Source organism: Ammospiza caudacuta, chromosome 2 (genome assembly GCF_027887145.1).
Source record: "Ammospiza caudacuta isolate bAmmCau1 chromosome 2, bAmmCau1.pri, whole genome shotgun sequence".
Taxonomy (NCBI): Eukaryota; Metazoa; Chordata; class Aves; order Passeriformes; family Passerellidae; genus Ammospiza; species Ammospiza caudacuta.
In genome coordinates, this window is record NC_080594.1 from 55,822,289 (window position 1) to 55,846,949 (window position 24,661).

At 39.8% G+C, this 24,661-nt stretch overlaps 1 protein-coding gene across 1 annotated transcript; it reads left to right on the forward strand.

Annotated features, from left to right (window-relative positions):
• The first annotated feature begins 4,691 nt into the window (after window positions 1–4,691).
• Window positions 4,692–13,272, forward strand: UFM1 (ubiquitin fold modifier 1). Its single transcript, XM_058825196.1, has 6 exons — window positions 4,692–4,737; window positions 4,847–4,903; window positions 5,631–5,688; window positions 7,796–7,835; window positions 8,227–8,259; window positions 11,928–13,272. Coding segments are annotated over exons 1-6 (258 nt in total). The 5' UTR covers window positions 4,692–4,735; the 3' UTR covers window positions 11,996–13,272.
• Window positions 13,273–24,661: the final 11,389 nt, after the last annotated feature.

The window sequence follows — 24,661 nt, forward strand, 5'->3', positions numbered from 1 at the left end:
GAATGGACAGAAAAGTCTGAATTGCAGGCTTCCAGGGATCAGTTATTGGGTTAAAAGGGAAAATAATCTAGGCGTCCTTTCTTAATTGGATAGTTTAGTCTTAAAATACCTAGTAACAAGAGATTGTTAGACATTTTGTGCCTTGCTAACAAAAAACTGCAGAACTCATGGTTGTGAGACCGTTTTACTGATAAGAAATAATAAACACCTGAGTCTGAACATGAACATCTCAAGTGCTTTCAATCCAGACCCAGAGAAACCAATATCTGCTAAAAGGCTAAATTCGGTACTTTTTCACTAAAGATTTCTGGAAATCAAAAATTCATTATTCAGTCCAAAACTGACAAGCTAAAAGCAAATTTTGCAGGTGGAAGATGTTTTACTGCATTTCTTAAAATTCCGTACTTGATATTTCCATAGAATACTTAGTATAGATGCTTATGTAATAAGCTCTTCCTCCACATGGGCACCAAAATTGGCATTCTTCAAAGGGCACATGCACTCATGAACGTAGAAATGCAATGAAGGTTAGAAGATTTAAATCACAGTGTGTGCTTCCAAAACAAAGGACAAATCTTTCAAAAATACAAACACTTAATGCTTACTTTTATGGCCAGACTCCAAACTGGTCATGTTGACTTGTTGAAGGAGCAGGAAATTTTGAGTCCCAGTTCTGTATCATGGGGCAGCTCTACTTGAATGCTCAGCAATATATTGTAGCTAGCAGATTACAGCAAGGGAGGAGAGGAAACAAACTGGAAAGAATAAAAGCAGGTTACATAACAATAAACACAGTTCTCCAGGACTTTCTACTCTGTGCTGTGGCTATTGATCTGCTTATTTTTCTCAACACAATTACACTAGGCCCAGCCAGGTGGAATACAGGCATGTGGGATGAACAGCTTCTATTTACTGCAGTTATTTTCTCTTGCAATGCTATCAACAACTAGGTCTTGCTAAAAGAGTTATCAGAGGTATTCTAGCTCATCTTACTAACATCCACAGCATCCAGGAGACTATATTGTTATTTTCTGGTTGGTAATTTTTTTTTTTTCATTTTCTTAACCTAAAAGCTTTCGGTTAACAACTGTGTTTACATATTGCCAGATCCCAACTGTTTTAATTAATTGCTGAAATTGTCATTCCTTTTGTCATTTACACAGCTAGGAAAGTCAAAGTTAGGTGTCATTGCTGTAACACAACATATTTGAATCTGGGTAATTAAGAGCTGTAGAAAAAACAAATTTTATGAGGAATTAAAATTTTTTCTCTGGCTTCACTCACAGGGAAAGGAGGGCAGACTTTTTTTTTTTTAAATAAAGCAGTTTTTCTGGTGTTGAAGAGGATATTGTTGTATATAGACCCATTAGTGAAATGCAATCCTCTAAACCATCCCTGGCTTGTTTGCAGACAGGACGAGTCCCATTAACTCTCCCAATTAAAAGAGAAAAATCATGCACATTCTCCTCCTCTATTCACTGTAAATTCTCATAAAGGAAAAAAAAAATCAACCCTGCCAGCTCTTTGAACAGGTTGAAATAGCACAGGAAAATTCTGAATTTGCAGCACTGAAAAGGTCCTCCTTTCATGAAATCACTTGGATGCCTGCCTGTACATCAGAAGATCCTGACCCTGTGTGCTGGGTTTGCCCGGCAAGGTTTTGGCAGTGGCAGGGGCTACAGGGATGTCTGTGAGACACTGCCAAAAGCTTCCCCATGTCCAACAGAGCCAATGCCAGATGGCTCCAAGATGAACCTGCTGCTGGCCAAAGCTGCGCCCATCAGCAACAGCCCATCAGCATCTCTAGGACAACAGACTTAAGAAGGAGAAAAGAAAAACCAAACCCACAGAACAGCACAGAAGGGAGTGAGAATATGTGAAAGAAACCACGCAGCAAGAACCAAGGTCAGTGGAGGAGTGGGAGGAGGTGCTCCAGGTGCCACAGTAGGTTTCTGGCAGGAGTTGTGGTCCCTGGGAAGGACCCACACTGGAGTAATTTGTGAAAGGGACCTTACAGGGACAAGAGGTAGAGAACTCTGAGGCAAAGTTCAGTCCAGAAGGGAGGGAGAGGTGGTATTTTTAAGATTTCATTTTACTTCTCATTTCCATACTCTAGTTTGATAAATAATTTCCCCAAGTCAAGTTTGTTTTGCCCATGGCAGTAATTGGTGACTGAACTCTCCCTGTCCTTACCTCAAGCAATGAGCCTTTCTTCATGTTTTCACTCCCCTGCCCAGCTGAGGAGGGGAGTAACAGAGCAGCTTCCCTGGGCAGCTGGCATCCAGCCAGGGTCAGCCCACCACCCCCTGGCATTTCCATGAATCTCCTGATGCCTGCTCAGAATACAGCTCCACAGCACCCCAAGCTGACCTGAGGTTCAGTGTAGTATCACTGCCAACTAGCTGTGCTTCCTCATGTCCTTCTTTGTTGGTGGCTTCTGAAGATAACTACGTTAAATTACCTAAATTTTTGGGGATTTTGCCAAATCAGTTTCCTGAACAGATCCTTTACCTGGTCACTAGTGCTGGTTCCTTTGCTTGACACAGGACAAGACCACGTGGCCAGAACACAGGACTAGCCAGGCCTGGATTTACAGCTCACAGCACTATAGCACACATATGCTCAAACTGGATTTAACCAAGTAAATCTGGGTACTAAACACAGTCCAGTTCCAACAACAGGAAGATTTGGATCTGCTTATTTCCTGAGAGGGGAAATACTTGAAGTGAAAGACCAGAAATGAAGTGCTGAAAAGATCAGTCTTTTATTTCACATCTGCATGCAACACCTTGGAAAACAGGAGAGAGCAATGCATTAATGAAAGCTGCAGATAAGAGAGCCACATAAGCCAAAGCCATAAAATGCATAAAAAACCAGCTGATTTTGAAAAGGGAAATGATAAATATAGGATGACATTTAGCTGAAAGTACAAAATGCAGGGTTAAATATAAAGAGATGACTATTAATTAGCTCCAATTTCAGGTGTGATCTCTTAAAAGCAGGGGGATGGAAAAGTCATTACATCATTAATGGATTACAAGATGTGTACAACTCCCAAATCCAATACAGCTATGAAAAAAGACAAAGTAACAAAAATGCAGGAGAAACTGGGAAATATGAATGCCATTGGACAAGCTCATAGTGAAATTCTTGGGTTTTTAATTTTTTTTTCAGTTTGGTCCATGTTCATGTAAGAACAGCGCAAGAGTGAAAAGCTGGATTTCATACGTGGACAAGAAGCCTTTTTTCGCTTTTCCTTAGGGAAAAAATAATGACTTTAATGTATCACCTGCCTTTTGTACAGTATCTACCTTAATCCAAATGAGACCCCAGTGAAGGTGAACACAACAAATGCTTTGCCATGACAAATTTGGCAAGCAGTGTGTGACACCAAACACATCATCTGCAGTGAATGCTGTCCTTCCTGCAGACAGCATAAACTGGGGAAACCTGACAAATATCTTCTATAAGGAAAATACTGACATATCAGAGTTGAAAACTCAATCATCACCTGCATTAGCAGATACATGACTATTAAAGACAAAAACTACTTTGCAGTTCCATGGCACCTAATGGAAGAGAAATTGATTTGTCAAGAGTCACAGAGAAACAAAACTCGAACCTGCTGATTTTCTGCCATAAAAGTAACCATCACTATCCAAACAAAACTCCCGTTCTAGTTCCCTCATCACAAGAAAGATATGAACAGTTTTAAATATTAAGGGGGTAGCAATCAGTGTTTGCATCCACTTTTGCCTGCATAACTTTTAACAAGCATCTGCAGACCATTTTGGTTTGAGAGCAAAACAGGATCACAAAATTATTAGGGTTGGAAAGGACCTCTGGAGATCATGGACTCCAAAACTCTGGCAAGGCAGGGTCCCCTAGAACAGATTACACAGGAGTGCATCCCGGTGGGGTTTGAATGTCTCCAGAATGGGAGATTCCACGGTGTCCCTGGGCAGGCTGTTCCAGGGTTCTGCCACCCTCAATGTAAAGCAGTTGTTCTCATGTCGAGTTGGAACTCCCTGTGCTTCAGTTCCTGGCCATCGTTCCTCACCCCGTCGCTGGGCACCACTGAGAAGTCTGGCACCATTCTCTCGGCACTCGTCTTTGGGGTACTCATAGGCATTAATCGATCCTCTCTCAGTCATGTCTCCACACTGAACAGGCCCAGCTCTCCTCTCTCCCTCTCCTAAGATGCCCCAGACCCCTCACCATCTTTGCGCTCTTGCGCCGGACCCTCTCCAGGAGGAGAGGAGCCTCTTGCACTGAGGAGTCCAAAACCGGACACAGCACACCAGACGTGGCCTCTGGTTACCAAACTCCCCACTCCTACATACTCCCGGTGTGACCACAGCCCGCTGATCCCGCCGATCCCGGCCCCGCTCCCTCCCCGTCCCGCCTGCGTCTGCCTGCAGCCCCCGCGGAAGCGCCGGGTCCCGGTGCCGGGGTCCAACCTCGGCCGCGGAACACCCAGCGCGACTGCCTCATTAGAAATCCTCCCTGCCGTTCTCCGCTGCGCCTCACCCACACCTTAGACTCTCTCTTTTCCAGCTACAGTGAGGCACTGAGGAAGAACAACGGCCGCTCCCCGCCTCATAGCGGGTCGGCGGGGCATGTTGTCTTCCCTTTGTGATCAGGCGCAACTTGGGCAGCTCAGCGCCGGGGAAGGCCCCCGTGCTGCGGGCGGCGCTGACGTGTCGGTGGGAGCGGCGGCGGCCCCGGCAGCACCATGTGAGTGAGGGACGGACGCACTGACGTGCAGTCCGGGGGTCCCGCAGCCTGGGGATCCCGCAGCCCCCGCGCTCCCTCACCTAGCCCTCACCCTCTGCTCTCTCCACAGGTCCAAGGTCACCTTTAAAGTGACGCTCACCTCGGACCCCCGGTTGCCTTACAAAGTGTGAGTGCCGGCGCTGCGTGGGGCGGCGGGAAGTGAAGACGGGGCACCTCGCGGGTGGGCTCTGAATGGGCATCCCGGCGGGGCATTCCCACAGCGGGAACGGCGCTTGTCTCCCTCCCTCCTTCCGTGTGGAGTGACAGGCGGTGGCCGTGGTTAGCCCTGCTCTCGGGGCTCTCCCGCTTTGCCCCGCTGCCATGTGTGTCGTCCCAGAGTCGTTCAGGTTTGAAAAGACTTCTGAGATCACCGAGTCCAACCTTTGCCCGATCACTGCCTTGTCAGCCAGGCCATGGCACTGCCGGCCGCCTCCAGGCCTCTCTTGAACAGCTCCAGGGACGGTGACTCCACCCTGGGCAGCCCGTTCCAATGCCTGACAGCCCTTTCAGTGAAAAGTTTCTCCTGATGTTCCACCTGAACCAACTCTGCCACAGCTTGAGGCCGAGTTCTCTCCTCCTGGAGGGGACGTGCCTATGGAACTTAATCGCACACCTCCTGAGACTTGCCACACCTGCTGACACTTACAGGTGTTCCTGTTCTCTGCTAAAAAGGCTTCGCTTGAAGCATCTCACACACCCCCGGGAACTATTTTCCCCCCGAATAGAGCTTGCACAGCTTTGGCAAAAGTATCTCCATTGGTAAAAGTGAAGTTCCAGTCAGTAGTTTAAGAGCAGATAAAGTTGCTTTTCAGTTTGTTTTGGCAGCCACGCATTTACTTGTGTTGTGATTTCAGGTTAAGCGTGCCTGAGAGCACACCTTTCACAGCAGTCCTCAAGTTTGCTGCAGAAGAAGTAAGTAAAGAGTGATGATGTTGGTTTTTAACATTTTGCATGTTCTTGAAAGCTAAAGGTTTTTTAATTATAAAAATGCAGTGGTTACTTCAGCTCAAGGAACTGCTGTTGGTCAAAGATGGTCACAAGCTTTACTGGTCTCAGTGGGGGCCTGGCAGAACTTGCAGAATCCTAAACTTAGTGATCCTTGCTCAATTTATGCATCAGCAGATGGCATTGAGGTGATAGCTGGTATTGTAATTAACTATTTTATGGCAGTGATTTAAAAATTTGTGACAGTGAAGAGAATTAAAAGGAAATGCTGTTGGTACTTAATACTGAAATTTCTTATGTGGGATATCAGAAAAGTTCTTCAGAACTATCAGTAAACGCTTTTCACATTCAGTTCTAGTAATCTCTGACTTTGGAAGACACAGAGTTTTTGATTGTGGAAGGTATTGAGATCAGCCATATGGAATAGAATAAAAAAAGTCACTTAAGGGAAAATGTGGATAGTGTGTTCTTTGGTTTCTGTGTGTTGATCTTTCACATGGAATCCTATATCATTAGTTCTTTAAATTGCCCACATAATGTGTTTGAAGAGATGTATCGTGCTGTTTCAGATTAAGCGCACAAAGATTGAGAGACATTCACTGGATGTAAACAGTGAAATCAAATGCTCAGAAGCATGATGAGTCCCTTCATCTAACTGGCAGAAAATCAGCTGAGAGTCTGTTCTTGCAATTCTCCCTCTCTTTAGGAAAACTTGGGAAGTTTTGGGTTATTGAAAATTTCTTTTGTTTGAGCATTGCAATTGCAATAAAGTAGTTAAGAAGGATAAGAGACTCCACATCTTGAGTCTCCTTATGTTTTTGCTGTTACACTGTGATGTGACAGAAGTTATTAGGGAAACACAGCTTGTGGGGGGAGGTCGTGGATTGGTTTTGTTGTAAATTTGCTTGGAGAGAACATTATACAGAATATTACTTGCTGTTAAAGATACTAGATTATTTAATTGGGGGTTTTTACTATGTTTTCCCCAGTTATTTTTATTTTATATTAATACAGCTGTGCCAACACAGCCCATAAATAGAGACCTAGACTGAAAGTCTAACAAGCAAGTATGAGGTACCAGAAATGAGTGTGGCTGAGTAGTTGGGGATGTTGAAAGGGAGGTGCTATTTCTGGTGGGGATTGCCATTAAACCTGTTAACTTCACCTACTCATGGAACCTAATGTTAATTACTGATAGAGTCATCTGAGTAATGGATTTAGAGAATCTTTATTGACTTAAATGTTCACGTTTAGGATGCCATTCTTTCAACTGGTGTGAGTATTTTGAGTATCTATGGGAGTTTGACCTCAGGCTGTTCTGGATCAGCACTGAAGCATTTTGCATCTCTTTGAGACCAGGCAGAATGAAGTGCTTTGTTAGCAAAAAATTAAAAAAAGACTGTTAAACTCTTCCTCAGTAATGAAGCCCCTTGTGAACTGGCATTGAAATGAATGACAGATAACTTTTGTGTTATATGAATGATTTTTCATTCTTTGAACTGCATAGCTCAATATTAACTTATGTAGTGGGTTGTGATTCAAGAACCAGTTTCACAGCACCTTAAGTTATACATATATGGAAAAGATCAAAATTTGGGCAAAGTTGTTAGCTGTTCTCCAGGGGAAGTGCATTATCCTCTCTGTGATTAAAACTCTCAGGGCAGAGAAGTGTTTAAGTTCTGGCTATTTGGCCTTAGCCAGTTTCTACTGAGACATCTCTCCAAAACTTAAAATTTGCCAACTCATAACCAGACTTGCCCTAGTTAGAAAAAACCTCATTTATAGTGAGTGGTATCTGTTGGGTTTTTTCCTTCATATTTTAGAGCTACCTGGTACATGTCTCAGGTGTACGTTTGCACAGCAGTTAGAAAAAAATTTCCATTACATTTGTGGAATTACTACTAAAATAGTCATCCATTTCCATTAAAGTTATTTATATCTATAAATCTCAAGGACCATTTTTCTGATTTTTTTGTATGTGAACCAGCTAAAATTATGAATTTAATATTACCCATATATTTTCTGCTTTAACTATGTGTCTTATGTTGTTTTGTCATACTCTTACTTCCTTTAGTTCAAAGTTCCTGCAGCAACAAGTGCCATTATAACAAATGGTAAGAATATAGTTTATATATATTTTTAATAGTTTTTGTATTGATGTGTCAGTGAAAGTTTATTGATAAAATCAATACTGTCTCATGTTTCACAAACTCTTCTTACTGCAAATTGAATGTAATAATATTGCAGCATTATTTAAATTTCTTATGCATGGGTTGAAGATACTAAACCACTAGTTCAGTTTTGTCCAAATATATAGCTTGGACTTCTCTATGCTGAAGCTTTCTTGTCAGTTCCTATTTTTTGGCTATAGGAAATAGCTGCATGATGACTGATGTAATAGTTGTATCTTGCTGGTATGTTTTTTGAGCTGCAAGTTTAATGTAATAAATTGTATAATGCATGTCTGTTACATCTTCTTTTTTCTCTTTTTTCCCTTCTTCCTAGATGGTATAGGAATAAACCCTGCACAGACAGCAGGTAAGTTACTGTGTATGAATCTCAGTATTTAAAACTTGTTATTTTTCTCTCAGTCTAATGTATTGCACATGAGGTTGTATTACATTTTAGGTTTTGTCCTCTTAAATGGGAGGAGCATTACCCAGTAGTTGAAAACTCCAGTCTTTGTAGCATGTGAAAGGTTAAATCCAAAAAACAGTGGGGTTTTTTGTTCAGTGTTTATTTAGTTCTGCAAAAAAGTGGCAAGCTTCTGATCTTAAGAGCTTTGCATTTAAGGTGCAGCCTGAAGGCAATACAGTATTACATGGTGCTGCAGTAATAAGTAACTGCTGCATTTCCCCCCCCTGCTCTATCTAATTCAGTAGCACTTGCTGTTCTAGCAGCACTTGTCGTTAGATAGGTTAAAAAAAGTAAAGAGTTTTAGAGCAGAAACTCCAGGGGCTTTGGGGAGTGTGTTTTCAGAAGAGTTGGAGTGGAACTAGGTGGTCATAAAGGTCTCTTTCAAATCAAACCATTTTTTGATTCTTGCTGATCACTCTCTTGGTCTCAGCAAGGGGTTCCATGTTAGAAATCCCTGATTTCAGATGTCAAGGCTATGAGAGAAGAGTTTATCTCTGTCACAGGAAAGTGTGAGGCCCTTTCCCATCACCTCCTGTAATACATGGAAACAGAGTATAGAGGTTGAATTGTACCAGTAATGGCCTGCTGTCCTAAGGCAGATTGTGTGGACTTGTTCTTGAAAAGCTATACTTTTACACTAATTGGGAAATAATTACAGTACTCTAATCTTAAACCATTTGAGAAGAGAGTGGAACACAGTATCTTGATAGAAAGATATGAACATTTCTTACCTAGTAAGTACTAGTAAAAATGGCTGTGCTGCTTATGGAATCCAGTCATCCAGTGAAAACAGAATAATTTTACTCCTACTTGCAAACATGATGAATGGTTGATGGAGACTTGTTGCTGTTTTGGTTTTTGCATGAAATCCGTCATCCATCCATCTCTCATTTATGCCCTTTGACTGCCAGTCATTACTGAAGGTACCACAGGAAAAATAACGATGTATTATCAGCACACCTTGCTGTGTAAACTGTAGAGTATAAAGTGAATCTTTGCATAGCACAGAACAGTATCTGATGGTGAAAAAAGCAGTCGTTTGACATTAGTTTGGGGAATTTTTTTGAGCTGTTAAAGAAACCACTGAAGTATAGAGACCTTTTTCTGAGGTCTGTGATTGCATCAACAACATTTGAAAATGAAGATCAAATAAGTATTTGGCTTTCTGCTCCACCAGAGACTTATGTCCTGCCTTAGTACACCTGGATTATGATTTCACAGGTGTACTGCCTCAGGCAGACTTCTCAGCTGATGCTGTCCTTATCATGATTCCCCTGACCAAATGCATTAAAAACAGATAATAAGTCTAATAATTTACTTTAGTTACTAGATCATCACCAACATGGAAACCCACATTTTCACATGACCACTGATGAATACTTAGGCAAAATGGTAAAATTTTTTAAGGTATACTTAGGCTGTTTCCCTTCCTCAGCAGTATGCTTTCATTTTGTATTATGTAGCTTAAATTAGTTGTAGCTTAATCCTTTAAAGTAAGTGTATTTACAACTCCTTGACTGCTGAGTGAAGGCATCCATACAGTAGTTCATTGTTCTTGCAGCTGTCCATATTGAATTCCTGTCTCCAGTTGATTTGCTTTACCTCTCCTAAGCTCTTATAAATATTGAGGAAATATTCAGTAGTATAAGACAGCAGCACATGATCAAGAAACAGGTAAATTAAAAGCATCTAGATGCAAACTGTTGTCATCGCTGCCTTATTCTGCAGATGTAAAATTAGGCACATAGGTTATGGTTTTTTTAGCATAGGTGTTCTGGCAATGCTGTGTGATGTTGCCCTTAACTGGAACAAAATGAACCAGTCCACAATAAAACAAACCTCCAAAATCAACCCAAATAAAACAACCAGAATACAGCCTACACCAAACCTAGTGCTCAGACCAAAATTCTTCCTCAGTTTACAAGTAAACATACATAATTTAGGTTTCATCTTCTGTTCAGCCTCATTAATTAGTATCTCAAAATCTACTTTTTTTCCCTTCTTCTTTCTATTTTTTTTCATATATCAGAGTTCCTACAGATTTTGCTGTTACTTTACTCTTCAAAAACTTCCAAAATAAGATACATGGAAATAAAATTTTAGTAATCCCTGGGGATTTCAGAGGTTTTGTACTGTTGCACAATTTCCCTTCCTTTCTGAAAAAAGCACTCAAGTATGACTTTCATTTTCCTTACATGATTTCATGGAGCAGGGGAAATGAAAACTGAAAGAGCTAGGCTTACCACTTAATCCTTGTATTGATTTCAAGTTTAAATCCTTGCTAGTTCAGGGAGTAGTATGCTATAACTTTAATAAAACCAGTGTAATATTAATGATGAAGACAGACCAAGGTGAGGTGAACTACTATCTCCATGAGGTGCAGCTGAAGCCTGTTTTAAAGTGTTAAGAATTTTATAATGGCCATTACAAAAGGATGTTTCCAATCTAGAATAGTAAGGTTAGTAGGCAGTTCTTTCTTTTGCTGGTGAGACAGGTTTGCATTCAGTGGATTTTGTAGATCTCTTCAGTACCAGGTCTTGGCAGATCTGTAAGATCAGAATGTCTTCTGATAACATGTTATTTTGAATTGATTTTCTAAGGGTCGTTATGTTGAGTATATATAATGGTTTTGATCCTGATCCACTTATTGGAGTTCAGAAAAGGGTAGCTTTGTACAGACAATTTAAATGGATGTCAAGTATCTTAATCTTATTTGTGAGAGCACTCTGCATCTCTGGAATAGGGTGCTCAAGAGAAAAATAGAATTACTCTGTTTTAGAAGTTAATTCAAGGTTGAATAAGGAATCAAATATAGTTGATTCTGTGCAGTAGTAGTATGAAGTTAAAAAGTAAATATTCCATATATTAAGTAAATACATCACTTAGTGATGTGGTTTCATTTTCAAATGTTACATTTAATTTAAAAAAGCAACCTGAATATATTTTAAAAAAATCAACACATCTAAATATTAGAAACTTCTAATATTTATTATGTCTTCTTGAAAAGACTATGATAATTAAAGCAATACAGGAATAAATCAGAAGTTGAAAGGGATTTTTATCTTTTTCAACTAAATGAGACTAAAATCAGCTAAAATGAGACTAACTTATGTTTGGACATTTGGAGAACCTTTCTAAAAGAAAAATACAATTGAGGTTCTGAAGTTAGAAGTCGATAAGTACTGAACCAAGGAGAGAGCTAAAAATGAATGAATGTATGAATGACCTCAAGAGAACAAAATAATTGTGGAAAAGTAAAACTTTGTTTTCTGTTCTTGAAATTATTATGGCTTATAAGTGAAATGAGGCATTTGAATGTGGAACTGCAGAGTTTGGAAGGCTGCACTTCGCAAGGCCTAGCATTTTCATTTAAAATAAAGAGCTCTTTGGAAAAAGAGAGGCAAGGTAAAATTATGTGGAAGCATGAAAACTTTATTTATGGCATGTCAGAGGAATTACCATGAAGCTGCTAAACACTGACTTAACACTGTTATACTTTAAATGTGTTTATTGAGGGAACATTGTATTTTCTTGGTTAGTAATACATCCTGTTTTCTATCTTTATTTAGGAAATGTGTTTCTAAAGCATGGTTCAGATCTACGGCTCATTCCCAGAGATCGTGTTGGGAGCTCATAACATCTCCTGAAAGCTGGGGAATAGGTGACATTGATGTGCAGCAGAGGTCTATTTATTTTGGAACTCCAAAATGCAACTGATGAATTGGACTTTTTTAGAGCAAGCAGAAATGACTTCCCAGTATTTGATTTTTTCTTTGGAAACAGATATAAAGGTTCATTTTCCTCTTAAAATACAATAACTCATGCACTGATTCTTCCCTGACGAGTAGAACAGGCTGATTGCATGTTATGTTGCTGTATGAAAGACAGACTTCTCTACAGGTGTTACTGACACCACGAGAGTAAACACAGCCACCATCAATACTATAATGATACTTAAAATACTGGATATTGTTGAGCCTACTTCATGAAAGGGAAAACTGTGTTGTGACGTTGCTACAAGGAAATTATTCCTACTGTGTGCTAAAAGTTGGGGGTTTTCCTGTATTTTTTTTTCCTAAATTTTTTCCCATATTTAGGGGAACAGCTTTCACTTGGCTCAACTATTGATCTCAAGTAGAGGGGAAATTTCAGGAGTTTATTACTCAAATAAGTAAACAGCTGCCAAATGTTCCAAAGTAATTCTAAGATTTAATTGCTGCAAGTATTTGAGATAAAGGAGAATACAGGGATTTCTGTGTTTTAAGACTTCATTTTGACATCCTGTGAAGTTAAATTAAACTCAATTTCAGAGAATTTGTGAGACCTAGTCTCACATGAAGTGCCATCAGCTAGGAAGGATTGAAGTGTAATTTGGGAATGTGTAGACTGGTCAAATATGTCATTCCTTTTTCAGTAAACTAATGCTGGTTCTTTCCAGAAGTCTTGGTTTTGTTGCTGCCTGTTACATAGAAAGCAGGATACAACGCTCTGAAATATTTTTGTTCAGATTAGAAATTGCCATGTGTACACATCAGTTGTGTATTTTAAGTAGAGAAATTGCTGCTTTTCTTGAACTGGTTGTCTATGCTGTGATTTAATGTATTTGGCAAAATCTTACCATATTGCATTTTTTTCTGTTCTACTGAGTTGAACAGAAAGAACAATGGGTATTACAGTGCTTGGTTAAATGAGTATTCTCACAAATACAACTGTCCTGTGCAATCATCATGCTTTAGAAAGATGTTCAGATAATGTGTCAGATAATGCAGAAGTACAAAATGCCCTTCTAAATGGGTGCAAGCTGAGGAAATAAAACTCTCCAGAAATCAATATTTGCCTATAAACAGCTTCTAACTTTAAGGTAAACTGTAAAATTCTGTATTTTTCTTTACTTTAATAAACAATTAAATGAAAAAGTGCAAACGTTGTTCCTCTCCTATTCTTAGAGTTTGATAATAATTAAAAACTGTTCCTGTTAATTATTCAGCATGCTTTGGGATTAATTTTGAGCCAAAAGATAGTTATTATGCAGAATTCTACAGAACACTGCCCCAAAGGGCAGAGTGCCTTGTTGTTTGTTAGTCTAATGACACAATATAATTAGTATGAGCAAAATTAATTGCTTGTAATTTTTAGCTGCAAATGTCTTGACTGAATGCTTGAGAAAGCACCTCATATTGGAATACAGCAAACATTTTTTTATTCCTGTCTAAAGGTGCAGTGTTTTTGAAAGGGAACCATGGTTAACTGCATTTTGAAACTAGGATGCTCTGATGTTTACATAACTGAGGGTTATGTAAAAATTATTTCATGTGGTGGCTAACATTTCTCACACTGTTACTTAGGTTATAACAGAGCATAAAGTATTTGACATACTGCATTGCAGGTAGTTTATGTAACATGCTAAGAATTTCTTAATTTGGAAAAATAACTGGTATTTTTAGTACTCTGTTCATTACACCTTTGTCTCAATATGGCCTCTGAAATCTGACCGTGGCTTTTCTGTTGGGTAAAGAGACCATTTCAGTGCTAAAACATATTTACCAGTCTTAGCACGTTGACTCGACCTTTGCAAGTTCATTTTGTTAAGTCATGTTTGACATGGTTGTGTAAGGAAACTTTAGGTTTCTAGGGCTTGGGAGTTGTTAGAAGATTGTAGAAATGCTGTGCTCCCAGATTTGTACTGGGCTGTCTGTCCATACATTACTGTGGACTTTGGAAATCAACTCTACCTGGCAGTTGTGGTGTTTTCAGCTCTGATTATAACCAGAATGGTATTAAAGATTTTTTTTGTGTTTATGATTCACTTTGTTGCACCTTTGCTGAAGTTAATTTGAAGAGTCTTTTTTACTGTTTTCTACATTTATAAAAGGATGGTTGATTTATGCTACAAAGATAGTCTGTGAAAAAACAAAATGGCAGAAGCATAAATTGTGAAAGGTCCCACCAAAACTTTCAAGTAACTCTAACTGGTCTTTTGGTTTACATGAGTTCATCGAAGTTTTATTTTTATAAAATTTGAAGATATCATGGACTTTTTCAGGGAAAGCACAGTGATCTGATGGAATACAGTAGAACAGGAGAAGTTAGAAAATGGCCCTGATAATAAGTTCTGTCAGAAGTATGTTTTTTTTTTCCTGTGTTCTCGTCACAAAATCCAGCTTTATTATGTGTTTGAGATGAAAAGGCCATTTTCCTTTCTTGTTGTTACTATGTGAGAATCAAAAATAGTTGACAGTAGCTCTCAAAAGTTGAGAATCCTCGTTCTTTGTGTTTAGCTTGATCACAAAAGCCCAGCTCCCACTGCTGCTCCAGTGATACAAGGAGCAGTTGGAGTGAGAGAAGGAGCTGTGCCAGCCCAGCTGCACAGTGAGTGGATTCTGAAGGTGCTGGGGCGCAGCAGTCCTTTGTATGGCAGCCTCCAACCAAAGGTGGCTTTCAAACAGAGCACTTCAGTGGGGCACTTGGAAAAATTCAATCCTGCAGTCATCCTAGCAGTGCTATGCATCCTGTTCCAGTGATTCCAGCAGGAGTGCTAAGCTCCAGCTGGGTGAACCTCAGTCCATGTGCAATGCACAGTGTTCAGAGTTCAATACAGTGTACCCAACAGTGCGTCTCTGTAGTGAGCTTCAGCTGCTGATGGAAGGTAAATAAACACTGGGGAGTGTTCACAAAAGCAAGTGTGATCTTTTCGAGCCTAATCTCTGCAGGCTGCTTCTGAAGTTAACAAGTTGAAGTCCTCCAGAGAGATTCAGTGTAGCTAAACAAATCTTTAGCTGTGAATGACTCTCTGAGAAGCCTTTATCTCTTGGCTGGCTAGAGAAAGCAATTGCATTAACCTGCAGGGGCGACTGTTAACACTTCTCAATGCCTTCCCCAGTTGATACTTTTCCCCTCCCTTCAATAATATATGTTTTATACCAGTCTTGTTTGGTCTTGATTAGCACATGATGCAAAGTTCCCAGGGACTTGTTCAAAATCACAAGAACCTTTTTGCATGAAATCAAACTACTTTCTAATGTAATATAATTACTTCAGTATAACCTTTTTTCCTTTTGCAGCAGGTTCAGAACCCTTGGTGGTAGTGTGAGGAAGGCTTGTCATTTTTCACAGAAAGTTTTGCCAGGTTAAAATTAGTTCTGTTTACAAATAAAAAAATGTGTGTACTGAAGAAGAAAACAAAAGATTCTATTACTACATTTTTTCAGAGTATCGATTTGGTCTCCTTTATCTCTCTGAAGTGGTTAAATGTTCCTGGCAAGCAGATTTTGAAGGGTTTTGAATGTATACAAATAGCCACTAATAAAAGGACCAGGTGCAGGTGTTCCTGTTTACTACTATGAAGACAATCCTGAGGCTGTGAGTGGGAACCGTTGGTGTCTCTCACTGCTGAGAAATACCAGATGTGGTAACAGCTATAATACCCCTAGAGGCTTTTGATCATTGTAATGGAGAGAATTGCCCTTTGATTTTGGACAATAGATAAATTTGTTTACAGACCTTGAAAGTCTTCATCTGGTGAGAGTGAGATCACTGTCCACAATCCCTTCCCCTGCTCATGATATTTGACAATAAGTAAGTCTGGGACAATCTGGCCATTAAATAACTGGACTTCTCCCTGTGGAATTCTGTCTCAAAGGTAAAGTGTGAGCTGAGAAGTGCAGCATCTATATCTTCAGAAGACTTGGCTGCAATAAAAATCCATTGCTGTCTGATGAAAAGTTGAAAATTAAATGGGAGTGGAGAATATTCTTTGTCTTACCTATTGAATCATGAGGTCATTTTGCAGTTCGAGGATCACATGTGTGACTTCTCATAGGAGAAGTGACCAGGTTTTAGTAAATGTTTGCTATTAAGCATCTTAGAAATTTGACTAAAGAGCTGAGGGCTATTTGTAAGACAGGAAACATGAAGCAAATAGAAGCACGTCCACATCTAGGGAACCCTTGCTATGGATGATCAGAAATAGCTTGTTTTAATAATGATGCATGCTTTTAATGCTCTAAAAGCATCAGGCATTATTTTGAGCTGCTTTTCAGGTCTGATTTTTGTGAAGCAGTTTGTAATACTTTTGATTGCTTGCTAGCCTTGCCAAGGTGCTGTTAGTTTTTACTATGGGCCATGATTTTTGTAGAGTTTAGAGACAGAAATGCTGCTTATGCCTCAAGCTGGGTTTATGCAGACCTTGAATATATCTCCATGTGAAAGTGACTGACATAAGCAGTGCTCAGAACTCCCCTGAGGAGGGGACCTTAAAGATCATCTAGCTTCAATCCCTCTGCCATGGGCAGGGATGCTTTCCATTAGGCCAGGCTGCTCTCAGCCATTCTGTAAATTAAATTTTTTATGTGTAAATTGAAAACAAAAAGGCAATGCTGGATGTAGCTAATCAGCTGATGTTTATTGCGGTAGCTTTTAAAAACGTGGGAGGGGGAAGGAGTCAGTAACATTGCTGTAATAAAGTGCTGTCAGACCATTCATGTTGCTTGAAAAATTAACATCTTTAAATTCATTTTTGCATTGACATTTCCAGTTAGTCAAGACCCATTAATTTGTGACAGGGTTCTGTTCTATTGCTATGGGCTCTTGAATAGTATACAAATAATAGTGGCTAACAATAAGAACAGGCAGGCATCCTTACCAGCAGCACGAAGGGTGAAGGTTTGTGCAAGCACTCAATGTCAGTAAAGCTCCACCCATGCAGAGCTGCTTATTAGTACATGAGCAAGAGCACAGTACATCTTGCCAGCTGTTCTGTAGCTGACATATCCATTATAGGTGACAGTGGTAATCAAATGGTCTTATTATTTATGTCAGGTTCATTTAATTCCCACTTCTTGGCTAAATGCTGTTCCAGATTAATATGTGTGTGTAGCACAGCGTGTCCACGGTGACCTCAGGTACTCATCATTCTTATTTCATGACTGTTTTGGACAGCTCCAGCTCTGTCCAAGAGAGGTCTGTTCCACAGTGTGATTGCAGGACAGTCAGTTCTATGGGGCCTCACATCTCAGAATATGTCGTTTAAAACCTGAAGTTTATGCATTTCATTTTTATTTCTCATCCTGTGGCCATGAAAATTTAAGGTGGAGAGCTTCCACTGATTTTCAGCCTTTATGGTCAGGGATTGCTGAAGTTTAAAGTGCCATATCTAAATGTCTGTAAATAACAGGAAAGCAGTTTTAGCCATGTGATTTTGTAAATTAGGCTTAAATGTCTTCTGCCCTACTGAGATGCCAGAGGAATTTGAAAATGTCAGAAAAATTTGCAGCCATGAAAAATATTAAGGGAAAGTTAAAAAAAATAAAGAGGATCTAAAAATAAGAGCACATGGGTGCTACAGGGCCTGATGAAACCTGACATCCCATTTCAGTTTTGCAGTTCTCAGAATTTTCATTGTTGACCACTGCCCTGTTATCATTCCATTACCCTGATTCCAGACACTTCCAGTTACGAACTGAAGAGGTGACTTGTCTCTAAACATCTCTAAAGAAACATCCTGCTTTCAATTCTGATCATTCAGGGCTGTCATCTGTCTGATATCAATTATACTTCACTTGCAGACATCATGTCTTTTGTCATTGCATTAGTGTAGACTAATTTATCTCTAAATGATTCAAGTAATGAAGTTTACACTGGGAAAGTGCTTGCACCTAAGGAAGCATAGCAAATATATAAATTGTCCTATATTTTAAGTTAAAGTTATTAGGTATTTTTAGTTCTCTAAAATGAAATTGAAAGAAAACCTGTAACTTTACCACATCATCCTGAAAGTGGCAGCTATCAAAGTTAAAGTATGCATTCTTCTTCATATTATGCCTTGATTGTGAATTTTACTTGTAGTTTGAACAGTAAGATCACCTGGAAAATGAAGCCTGTTAAATTACTGCTGTGATATGCCTGCATTGATTGATGACCTCAAATTAGAATGGCAGGGAAAGGCTGTAACAGCCTCTCGTGTTCATCACAAAATTAGGGTAGATATTTGTAAAGATATTTTAACTGAAGGTTTGGCTGGTTAGGCAAAATTATTTTAATAAAATCCTGCACAGGTTTTTTCTGAACATTTGACAGTTGATGATGCTTAATGCAAAACAAATTCCTGCTTATTAGTGCTCAAATATTAGTTTTAGTAATGCTTCTCTGGTATGAGTGAGGCATGTCACTGCACCCCAAGTCTTGTGCACTGTACTGCAGTTCATGTTCCAGTGTAAAAGCTAAAGGAAGACAAATAATTATTTCCATTATTTAGTGATGGTGGACTGGAACGTCAGTTCTGTTCAAAAAAGAAAAAGAATGAATCCTGAACTGAGGTAGCAAATAAACACTTATTATATCAATAAAATGCATTATCATCTACTCGAGCTCATGCAAAATTTTTAGTATTAAAAAATGTAATAGCCTTATGGGTGGGGAAGGTCTGCAACCAAAATGCACTGATGGTGCTCCATTTTGGTTTGCCAGAAGAATCCTCAGCACCATTCCATGTGATTTAATGCAGAAGACAATTTCTTTAATTCTTCAACTATTTTTGTTGTTGAATTGTGTGAATTATTTACTTTCTACATATGTAGAATTTCCAAAGGGATCTAAAACTGTTCTGGAAATTTGTTAGGGGTCCAAAGTTGAAAAAGGCAGAATAAATGTGATCTGGAATAACTATTGGTCTTGCAGTATTTAAAGAATAAGGCAAGAATAAGTCTAACTGTACTAGAAAGTGTTTCTGCAAGCATGGTTCTCTAAAATGTACTGCCAGGCTCCTGAAATTTTGTAGACCAGTGTTCTACACTTATATTTAGAAAGTTTTAAACAAGCTCCATTTTAATTTGTGAAAATTAAGCCTGCTTCTTCTTCCTCCTTTCCCAGCACGTATCTGGAACAGCCAATGGGACCAATGCCTGCAGGTGCCTATTTCTACAGACCACAGGAGAAGCCTGGTCAGTAAGTTCATGCTAAGTGACCTGCTAGCTCAGGTAAGCTGGATCCCAGTCAGGGAGGCTTTTACAGAAAACAAGCATGAACCAGCACGGGTGGGGAAGATGATGCTTCCTGTTCACTGCAGATCATTGGTTTTATGAGTTTCTTTAGCTAACCACAGTACTGCTGGTCATAAACATAGGCAGCTTAAGAATCTGTTTGAAACCAAGCTAAAAAAATCTCTGTAGGTGAGTTTTTAATTAAATTCCTATCAGAGGTATTCAGGCAATAAATTAATTTAAGATCTTATAAATAACTCTGTCAATTCAATTAATTTCTTGTGTCATACTTGTAAAGATGTTAATTTTTCTTCTCCAAGGTAATTTTTTCACTTAGCTTATGCTGCCATTTTCACACTTTATCACCGGATATGCTGAGTTGGTAGGGATCCACAAGGATCATCAAGTCCAATTCTCAGCCCTGCACAGGGCAGCCCCAAGAGTCACACCATGTGCCTGAAATCATTGTCTGAACACTTCTTGAACTCTGTCAGGCTTGGTGCTATGAGCAGTTCCTTGGAGAGCCTGAGTGCCCAATGTTGGGGTTATTTTTTCCCTTAGATTTCTCTTCCCATCTACTTTTTCATAATTTTCTTCTTCCTTTGTTTTAATCCAATTCAGATTGTCTGTCATTACCTTGTTCCATCACAGCTCTTTGAATTCCATTTTTCCCCTCTTTTCCTGAGACCTTTCCGCAGTCCTGATTTCTGTTAATTAATATGGGGAAATTAAAGAAGTCTGTTTGGCTATCTTATTATGGATTGCTGAACAACCCTCTTGGCGGTTTTGCTTTCTTAATCTCCAGTCTAGCTGATAACCTGACTATGTTTTTGCTCTTCCTTGCCCCGGGGCTAATTTGGTGTGTGAGGATGTGCTAGAATATTAATATAGGTAGCTGAAAAAGTCTCCTCTATGCCAAATATAGTTTCACCAAGAACAACAACAAAAAAAATAGATCTGGCATGCAGAACACAGGCTCCAGTATTCTGGAAACATATTATATCAGTCTGGACACCTCATACTTAAACTTAGTTTTGTCTTCTTCTTCATATTCTCCAGATTGCTTCAGTAGAACTAAGTCTGTGTTACTCAAAAGATTGAAAGCTGGAAGGCTGTTGTGTGAGCTAGGAAACCTAATGCTGTTGTGCCTCATTTTCCTCTGTAGCTTTCTCCTTTTTTTTTTTAGCTTTTTGGTCTGTTTATTTTCACTTATTTTCACTATTCCTTTTTTTAGCTTTTTTTTTCTTCTGGAATAATTCTTAAAGCATACTTTAATCCCATTATCCTACAAATCCACCATACATTATTTCCTTGCTAACTACAGCAGCTGATGAGTACAGCCAGCTCATGCAGAGCGGTGAGAAAGGCAATAAACAGAGCATAAGAAACTGTTTCAGCATTTTGAAATAATCCTAACTGCAGCAAGAGACTGTAAAAGTTATGGTTTACTCAATTAAGGATTTTTGTGTTAATGGAGGCATGAAAAAACACTTCTCAAGCAGTGAGGGTCTGCTCTTGGGCAGATGCACAGAACTGTCCTGTTCTGAGGAGGGAGGGAACCTCTTGTGAATGTTTTTGATTGTAAGTGAGAGATGAGCTGGGAGAAATGACCTGATCTAGGAAAAAAAAAAGGAGGTGAAGTTGCAGCGAGGGCCTCAGCATCCAAGAGTCTGCATATCTTGAAATAGGACATCTCTAAACTTGTGTGTGAGTTCCTGACATATTGGTGCTGTGCCCCCACCCCCAGGAACTGCCTTTTCTCCTGCTAAATAGCATCTCCATCTACTCATTGCTGAGCAAAGGTCATCTTATCTTGAATAAGGGGAGCAGAATCTGACAGATTGGCACCATCCCACCCCAAACTCAGTGCAAATCTGCCTTCCCTTCAGAAATGTGGGATTAATATAGAGTTTGTGTTGGAGGGTACAGCTCATGCGTTTCATCCAGCGTGTGCCTTCCAGGGGTGCACAAATTGGTGGATTCTTTTTGTGTTTGATCTTGCCACTTTGCAGCACACTTATGCTATTGTTAAAGAAAGCACTTTTCAAAGCTCTGTGGTTTGCTGAATAGCAGCCTTCCTGTTATTAGTGGATTGTGGAAAGCAACCTGTATTAACTTGCAGCTTTGTGGCTTACTGGCTCAAACTGTGGGTGACTGATTTGTTGCAAAAAACTCTAGCAATTCAGCTGTCTGGCACTAAGAAATGCCAACTTAACATTTTAATCCAATTTACAGGCAAGAGAATTGATACACAAGCCTTCTCTTTAGTTATGGCTGCTTTCCATCTCCTGCACTTGGAATACCTACCCTTGTCTCATGCACAATCCAGCGTGGATGTGGAGAGAAGAAAGGCATTAGACCTGGTCCTATTCCAACTCTGTTCCTTTCATTTCTAGTATTCCCAAGGTAGGTCCCTTCTGGCCATCACAGAGGAAGGACTGTAAACTGAAAAACTTCCTCCCCACCCCTAAGGGAACGTGTGTTTCCCCAGAAAAGAGGGTGAATGTAACATAAGGTCTCCCTGACACCAGAGGTATGATAACACTGGAAGAGCTTTGCTTTTCTCTCCTGACCTGTTTCCTTCAAGGGCTGTACTGAGCTACAGACAGACACTCTTGTTCTAGCAATGAAAGCTAGATTATCTTGGAAAAATGTTTATTGCCAGTAGTGGAAGCCCCAGAATGTTTTGTCTCACGAGATAACAGTTCCAAGCAAGTAGGTAATAACGTCAAGCAGGAGAGCCAGCAATACTGGGGCCATCAATGTAGGTTATATACAGGTGAGAAACCAAGCAGAACTGTGTGTGTATGAACACAATATAAATTGCTTTTCTGGTGCAGGATGTACATCAGTCAACAAGACAACAGGAATTTTCAGTTTCTAATTCCTCTGTGAGCACTTCCTGTTGGCTCATATATTTTTAGGGTAAGATTTGAGACCAGTCTTGGTTTTGATCACAGGTTTTTTTTGATCAGGAAAACCACAAAATTGATGGAATGGGAAAACTTTTTTTTTTTAAATCTCAGGGGTGTGTGAGATGGGATAAAATCACCCCAGAGAATGAAAAGCCTCAAGTGACAAAAAGTGGTGTGGCTGCACTCCTGTGTTTATGGAAGGCACAAAGTCATTGCAAGACGAAAAGTAGTTGAGTAAGAACTTATTTTATTCCTCTGAAAATATTAGGATTTATTTTTATGGATCTATGACTCCAGAAGGGGATAAAAGTGCATTTGCTATGTTCTTAAGAGAAAGCAAGGCAAAATAATTTAATTAATCAAACTTTATTGCTTTATCAAGGCTGCTTTCTGAGTTCAGTTTTTTGTGTAGCAGAGGGCAGGTGAGTTTAAATGAATGCCTCATGATGTGGCTTTCTGTGAAGTAAAATACCTTAAATGGCTACAAACTCAGTACACATCTGCTTCATCTCTTAAAAACATTAATTCTACATTTTGACACTATGTAAAATAGTACTTCTAAGCTAGACTGCCATAGCAAGAACAGAAAAAAAAATGGGCCAATTTAAGGATGAGGAAAAACTTTCTGATACAGTTTTATTATGTAGAGCTGCCTGGGAAATTTGATTTCTATCTAAAAATCCAGAATAAATTCCTGATTACAAAGCTTAATACCTGAAGTTGTTAAAAGCGCAGAGTTTGGTACAGACTCTTGCTAGCAGCAACATTAAACATAGAATTTTCTTAAAACTGTGGGGGGAACTCTGCATCCCCCCACATGGAACTCTGGCAACAGGGTGGCATCATTGTTTGACCAAGGCCTCATCTTGTGTGTCTGCTTTGTGAGATTTAGGGGAATGTGAAACACACCCTTTTTGACTAAAGTATATGTTATTATATTATTTTTTAAAATATTGAAAACTTAAGGGCACTAAGTAAACTAATGAAAAAGGAAACAGGCTTTGTCCATTACTTTCTTGCTCATCTGCTCTACCTGGTGGAGCAGGTTTTTCTTTACAGACAGCTCAATGGTATTCTGTATTGGAGACTTCTCTGCTCCATCCCTCTAGTCTCAGGGAAGCTTTTTACCTCTTTAGGCATCTTCCTCTTCCTCACTGCAGTTTCCCAACTCTTACTTCTCCCACCCTGGAGCAGCTCCATCGATCCAAACATTGGGTCTCCTGGGAAGGTGCAAGCTTCCACTCCTAGGTTACAGTTTTCCAGGCAGTGTTTAAAGGCACAACATATTCATGTGGAAAGACACACTGTGAAGAAATCATCAACTATAACACTGAAAGAAGTGACAACAAGGCACCTTTGTAGTTTAGAACCCGAGCATGTATGGTGTGGAAAATTTAAAGATGGCTGTCTGTGAAAGTGGGCATGCTGATGCTGGAAGTCTCTGTCCACTGCGGTTCAGAATGTGGCAGCAAGAAGGGAAGCTGATTCTTTCCCACATTTCCTGAATAGGTGCTCAAACCAATGCAATTGTTGAAGATGTAGAGGGTACCTACCTGCTGTACTCAGACCTGACCCTTATATTCAGTTGCAGTAAATGTTTGGCTTATTAATTACATGTTTTCCTGTAACTGGGCCAGAGTGAGTATGTTTCTGTCTGAATTCCCATTCATTTTAAAGATGACTCAATGATCTGAATCCCTTGCACATGCAGTAAATGAAATAGACATATGTGAGAGAGATGATGTCTGTATTCAAAACTATCTCCTGCAAGCAGAAATGGGTTACATAAGCAGTCCTAGTTCTGGCACTCCCTACTTTGACTTTGCTACGTTAATCTCAACTATATATGTACCTATATATATATTTTGACTATATATGTGTGGGATCTCAGCACCTCAGGATGGAGGTGCAGAGTGGCTGAGAACACCCCTGGGGGGCTTGGGAGTCCTGGAATGTTGCCAGAAGTGTCTGGTGGCTGGACTTTGATCCTACACAGGAGACGACACCTGTATGAGGACTGGGAGGATTCCACTGGGTGAATGGTGAAGGGATAAGTTAGTTAAAGTGTAAAACACAGGGTTTAGGATTTTGGTACAGGGGGGTCTAAAGAAGTAAGATGGAGGAATTGGGGCGTGTCCTGTCCTTCTTCTTCTTCTTCTTGGCCTCCATCTTCTGTGGTGATGGTGGCACTTTGGGATTGGTTATTACTAGAAGTGCACCGGTTAATAAGGGTAGAAGGTATTGGGGAGAAATGATAAATATTGTACACGTAACTTCGGGTATAAAGATAAGTGACCGCCCGGGGGCTTGCGGAGTGTGCCCATGGCTAACTTGCTGTGCAGACCTCTGTCGGGCTGAAAGAAAATCTTTTAGATAAACAATTAATAAACACCGAGACCGAGACAAGATCAG